This window comes from Micropterus dolomieu, unplaced genomic scaffold, assembly GCF_021292245.1.
Source record: "Micropterus dolomieu isolate WLL.071019.BEF.003 ecotype Adirondacks unplaced genomic scaffold, ASM2129224v1 contig_9988, whole genome shotgun sequence".
NCBI classification, from domain to species: domain Eukaryota; kingdom Metazoa; phylum Chordata; class Actinopteri; order Centrarchiformes; family Centrarchidae; genus Micropterus; species Micropterus dolomieu.
In genome coordinates this window covers 1-6,412 of record NW_025738974.1, presented here as the reverse complement: position 1 = coordinate 6,412, position 6,412 = coordinate 1, and the positions used below count along the sequence as shown (strand labels likewise).

General features: G+C 40.9%; 1 protein-coding gene across 1 annotated transcript; it reads left to right on the top strand.

Moving 5' to 3' along the window:
* The first annotated feature begins 2,721 nt into the window (after window positions 1-2,721).
* wu:fj16a03 (uncharacterized protein LOC335475 homolog) lies at window positions 2,722-4,805 on the top strand. The gene is made up of 3 exons (XM_046042021.1): window positions 2,722-2,829; window positions 3,043-3,144; window positions 4,536-4,805. Exons 1-3 carry the CDS (start codon window positions 2,784-2,786, stop codon window positions 4,619-4,621), a joined length of 234 nt encoding a protein of 77 aa, XP_045897977.1. The 5' UTR covers window positions 2,722-2,783; the 3' UTR covers window positions 4,622-4,805.
* Window positions 4,806-6,412: the final 1,607 nt, after the last annotated feature.

Here is a 6,412-nt window from a genome sequence, read left to right as displayed (position 1 = left end):
TAAATTTAAGGATGCGATTCCATCAGCTCTAAATACATTATCTAGTCACAAAGTAACAGAGGACTCCTATGCTAATTTCAGTCCCTCCCAAATCGATCATCTTGTTGATAGTGCTGCAGGCTCGCTGCGAATGACACTCGACTCTGTAGCCCCTCTAAAAGAGAAAATAATAAAACAAAGACGGTTAGCTCCATTGTATAATACTGAAACTCGCAAATTAAAGCAAATATCGCGGAAACTTGAGAGGAATTGGCGTTCCACCAAAGTGGAAAATTCTCGTTTAATTTGGCAAGATAGTCTTAAAACTTATAGGAAGGCCCTCCGTAATGCCAGAGCAGCGTACTACTCGTCATTAATAGAGGAAAATAGGAACAACCCCAGGTTTCTTTTCAGCACTGTAGCCAGGCTGACAGAGAGTCACAGCTCTATTGAGCCAAGTATTCCCACAGCACTCAGTAGTTACGACTTCATGAGCTTCTTTAATGATAAAATTTTAACTATTAGAAACAGAATTCACCAAGACCTGCCCTCAACTGGCACACACTTATCTCTTTACTCAGGAACCTTAGAAACAGCTGTAGAACCAGATATATGTTTAGACTGTTTTGCTTCCCTCAATCTTCAATAATTTCTTCATCTAAACCATCAACCTGCCTCTTAGACCCCATCCCGACTAGGTTGCTTAAAGATGTTTTACCCTTAGTCAGCACTTACGATTGTTATCATTAACACTACTATAAATATCTGTACCATTTTTCCTTTAGTTTATAGCAACATCACCTTTACTGTCTGTACCTCTGTGTGGATATTGTGTAGGCTGCCTCCCTCCCCTCTCTCTCCTTCCATCCCTCTCTTTTTCTCTCTGTTCCTCTCCTGCCCCCCCCCCCCTCCCTCTCTCTCTCCCTCTCTCTCTCTCTCTCTCTCCTTCACCCCAACCGGTCGAGGCAGATGGCCACCCACCCTGAGCTGCTCGAGGTTTCTGCCTCTTAAAGGAAGTTTTTCCTTGCCTCTGTCTCCGAGTGCTGCTCTTGGTGGGAACTGTTGGGCTTCTGTAAATATCATCACAGAGTACGGTCTAGACCTGCTCTTTTATGAAAAGTGCTGTGAGATAACTGTTGTTGTGATTTGGCGCTATATAAATAAAATTGAATTGAAAATTGAATTGAATAGTATAAGGTTTAAAATGATAGGTTAATTCTCTGCCCTCAGTGTGAACAAGCAAGTAATACATGGGATTGTTATTTTCATCCTTGTTATTTCCCAGGTTTTCAGTATTGCTTTGTTTTTATCCACAAGTTGTTATATGTGGTCTTTCAACTATTGAAAAATCCATTTGAGTTGGTGCTACTTGTAACATGCCTCATGTATGTTAGCCTCCATTAATGTAATTGCGATGTAAATTCTATCATTATTTAGAATGGTTTGTTGAACACACTGTACACTGTAATGTTTCAGGCTGGAAGCTTTAATATTAGATTCATAATTTTCTATTTTATAGAATGACACTGTTCATTTATTTCTAATAAGCCATGTCTTTTGCATTGCCTTATGCAGTGAAGGAAAGGAGGCAAAGTTTATGTATTGTGATTGGTTGTTCAATGTTGTGAAAACATTTGATGAGGGCTGCCATTTCTTAATTTTGTCAACTACTTGGTTTAGTTCTCAGTCATCTAAGAAGTTAGTTTTTGCTGTTGCTATTAGTCATTAGTATTGACTGGGAAAAGGAGATGTGACTGTGAGATTTCGTAAGATTAAAATCTGACAAGATTTCCCATGTGGTTAAAAGCTTTCTCCCCAGACAATGAACATTAATACATATTTGTATATCAAATGAATCATTTATTAGTTCACAATCCTGTGACTGTGAGTTGACTAAGGATTCTTTCTCAATGCAGCCCTAGCCCACTGAAGGTCAAACATTTTCATACTTGCACCTATTTTGGTTTAATTATAAATGTAAGAAAGGCATAAAGTGTTACCTCTTTCTTTCACATAAACATTTACTACAAAATTAATAAATGACAAAGAGACATTAATGAGCTTTGAGTTAGCTTTTGAATATATCTGTCTTACTATATTATGTCAACATTTAAATATGAATAAGCATTTATAACAGATGTTTTCTAAAATGGTGAGCATGACTATTTTGTGAAGTTTTAGATTTTTATTGTACACCTATGTTTCTAATGCCAATATTTCAAACATCAGCAGCCAAGTTGCAGATACACACCCTATTTTGTGCATTACTGAGTCTTTATAAGTCACATAAATCTGAAAATTTAATGTGTATCTATGGATTTTATAATTCACTTAAACATGAAATATCAGTGTTTGTTGCTATGGCTTCATAAGTCCCAAAAACCCAAACATGTCCCCATATGTAGCATAAAAATCAGTTCTGCCCAAAATATAGCCTTAGACATTTATTCATTATTTATTCTTTGAAGAATTGGTGGAAAATAATTTGAATCCCAGATCTGTTGGACCTTGGGAAAGGTATGACCTAATTTGTCACGTTTTTTTCACAAGTCCTGATATATCATGAAAACACGCATGTGTGTGTGTTTAGTGTGTATTTACTCTGTGTGTGTGTTTAGTGTGTATTTACTCTGTGTGTGTGTGTGTTTAGTGTGTATTTACTCTGTGTGTGTGTGTGTGTGTGTGTGTGTGTGTGTATTTACTCTGTGTGTGTGTCAGCAGGGGATAAAAGTCGGCCTCGGTTGTTCCTTGCCTCAGTTTTTGCTGCTTGTGGAGTCGTGTGGACGGGAACCAGAACCAGAACCATGAAGGTCTACCTGCTGCTGCTACTACTGCTGCCGCTCTGCTCAGGTACAGATAATACAAGAATACACTGTACTCAGGATTAGAAGATGGACTTAGTGAGTACATTTAGGGACCTACTTCGTACCTTTATCAGTGGAATCATTCCAACTAAGCAGGATCTGTCTTCACAACAAGTCCTGGACATTCACACAATAAACCCGCCACACAGTGGCCAGGTGAGTACTTGATGTTACCTGACCAGGTGTATCTGTGTTACAGCGAAGCAGTTTCACATCCAGTGTCACGGAGAGGACTTCCTTATGGTGAACAACATGCTGCTGGACTGCACCAGCAAAGTCCAGCAGGCCTGCTACACCAGAGGTGAGTCATCTACCTGCTCGCAGGATGAGGTCTCTAAGGTCCAGACAGAGAAATAAAAAACATTCTGATAAAAACCCTTGATAATGTGGTCAACTAAAATGCAGGCTGTAGGACCAGGAGGATCACAACCCTCCTTTCACCCTAAAAACTGATCCCTGATCAGAGTCCAGACCTGGGGACACTTGAAGAACTCTCAGTAAGGACTGAGAACAGGAGGAAAGCCACATTGACAGAAGGTTTTGGTCTATTTTCCTTCTTACAAAAAAAGGTCAGCAGAATGTAAATTAGGAACATTTCCCCAAATCCTCATTGAACACGTCTCTGTAGATATTTAAGTTGGTTAATTTCAGCAAATTAACCAAACGTTTGGTGACGAGCCAGCTGGCTGTCAGAACCGATCCTCTCAGATCACATAAGAACAACACAGAACAGCTCCGGTTCTAAACCTCTCAAAGCAAGACCTCAGCTGACAAACTATTATCACGCATTATCTTTCAAAACGTGACGTGTCCAGACGTTTGGGGACAGAATCAATCAGGAGTTTCTGCTCTGAAATCTTCACAGTGGGAAATCCATTGTAATAAAGTAATCAAGTGAAATTCCTCTTCTTTTTTAATACCAAGTCAGAATAACAGAATTTTAGTTCTTAGTATATCATGTATTGATATATATTTCATTTATAGACATATTAGTTTGATGTAGTTTTTCAATAATTCTTCCGACTTTAAATTGTAATTGTCCAAGTCAGAAATTCCCAGCAGCTCTTCTTCTTGTATTGCTGCTCGCCCAGAGTCCTGATGGATACATGTTTTATCTTCTTTTGATCTTGTGGTTGGCTTCAGGGCTTTTGGCTGTTTCTAGCTTTATGATTATTGAGCTGAAACTTCTCCTTTGTTCTGCTATATTTTATCCGGACGCACTGCCACATGTGACGTTTGGATTCCGGCTTCTTGTCTGGATGAACTAACCTGAAAGATACTGCAGTAGTACTCTGCTCCAGTTCTTTGGCATGAAGAACCTGAATCATTTTAATACTGTGACTGATCACGTGTGAGATTCTGGTCCAGTTTTCATCTGTGTATTGACACTGACATTATTTCAAATGGACTGCAGGACCAGGACCCCTATTTTTAAAACCTGGGTACGGCCCTGGCCCTGTGTGAAGGACTCAGCCTGAACCTGGAACAGTTTCAAATGAAGGTCTGAAAGATTAAAGTTCAGGACTGAGGTCCACCTTTTGTTGGTCTAAGCGTGACGTTGAAGCATCAGAACAGAACATGATTGTTTACAGACCGGAGCTCTGGACCTTTGTAAGAACACAATGTGGATTTTAAACATTGTGCTGTGGTGTCTGGCAGCGCTGATGATGCCTTTCCTGTTTGCTGTTGCAGGTAGCGGAGAGAAGGGCTGCACTCCCCTGGAGAACTGTTCTCGACCCGGTTGGACCTGCTGCTACACCAGCGGCTGCAACGCCTGAGCCAATCACAGCCTAGGAAATGCTGACATCATCAAACTGCCATGTGATGTTAAATAAACTTGTGAGGGAGATTTCCCAGAATGCAGCGTTGCATTTGTCTGTGTAAACATGAACATTTACAGTCTGTGGACTTTGAATGATGTCTGTTTGTTTCTGTAGACTTTAATAAACTCTGAGAAACCTTTTTCTAACTCCAGTCTGAACGTTTGTCAGAGTGTGGAAGGCGAGCGTCTCAGCTTCATCAGCAGGAAACTTTAATTCAGAACAAAGTTCTCTCACTGTTCACGTAGAGCAGCAGCATGAACCACAAAGCCAGTTCAACACACCACGATATCTGTTCCTCATCTGCTTCACTTCATCGATCAGGCTCAGCGCCACATGACTCTGGTTACCAGCTCGGTAAGTCAGCCCAGGGTTTATCAACCAACCATGTTCACATGAAAGAGGCAGAGTCAGCAGCTGATGACCACTTACAGACATGCACGAGTCTCCTGGCAGCAGAAGAAGTGAAGAGTAAACTAAAAATTTTAGACAGACTGAGTAAGGCAGCTGCAGCTGACTCAGGCAGGAGACAGACACAGTGTGGGTGAGTGAATGAACAGGCATAGCCTCTAATACGAACTGTTGATTCTTCCACACTAAAAGCCTCGGGCACTGAATAAGTGGTCGTTCCACCTCACTTTAAGAACTTCACACAGCAGATTCATTTATTTAGCACACTCAGAAATGTTCCAGACATTTTTCTGAATTGACTTCATAAAGCAACAAAAACAAAATTCCATAAGTCCCCACATTACCTGCACAGGAGGCAAGAGGTGGAGCAACATGACCAGACTCTAGAAGATCAAGATCTACAAGATAGCTGATAACCTAAAATAAACACGTTAAGCTTAATTTCAGTAGGCCGACAAAACCATATCTTCAGAATGTTCAGCCTCCTGTACGAAAAATGAAACACGTTTATTTTAACAGCTGCGACAGGCTGCGTAAAAAATTTACAGTGAGGAAAATAAGTATTTGAACACCCTGCCATTTTGCAAGTTCTCCCACTTAGAAATCATGGAGGGGTCTGAAATTGTCATCGTAGGTGCATGTCCACTGTGAGAGACATAATCTAAAAAAAAAAAAACTATTTATTTGTATGATACAGCTGCAAATAAGTATTTGAACACCTGTCTATCAGCTAGAATTCTGACTCTCAAAGACCTGTTAGTCTGCCTTCAAAATGTCCACCTCCACTCCATTTATTATCCTAAATTAGATGCACCTGTTTGAGGTCGTTAGCTGCATAAAGACACCTGTCCACCCCATACAATCAGTAAGAATCCAGCTACTAACATGGCCAAGACCAAAGAGCTGTCCAAAGACACTAGAGACAAAATTGTACACCTCCACAAGGCTGGAAAGGGCTACGGGGAAATTGCCAAGCAGCTTGGTGAAAAAAGGTCCACTGTTGGAGCAATCATTAGAAAATGGAAGAAGCTAAACATGACTGTCAATCTCCCTCGGACCGGGGCTCCATGCAAGATCTCACCTCGTGGGGTCTCAATGATCCTAAGAAAGGTGAGAAATCAGCCCAGAACTACACGGGAGGAGCCGGTCAATGACCTGAAAAAAGCTGGGACCACCGTTTCCAAGGTTACTGTTGGTAATACACTAAGACGTCACGGTTTGAAATCACGCATGGCACGAAAAGGTTCCCCTGCTTAAACCAGCACATGTCAAGGCCCGTCTTCAGTTTGCCAATGACCATTTGGATGATCCAGAGGAGTCATGGGAGAAAGTCATGTG

Bases quoted from the DNA above. Each gene is read 5' to 3' on its own strand.
- wu:fj16a03 (XM_046042021.1), top strand. From the start codon at position 2,784: ATGAAGGTCTACCTGCTGCTGCTACTACTGCTGCCGCTCTGCTCAG. The intron at 2,830-3,042 runs GTACAGATAATA...TCTGTGTTACAG, and splicing joins ACTGCTGCCGCTCTGCTCAG to CGAAGCAGTTTCACATCCAG. The intron at 3,145-4,535 runs GTGAGTCATCTA...TTGCTGTTGCAG, and splicing joins GCAGGCCTGCTACACCAGAG to GTAGCGGAGAGAAGGGCTGC.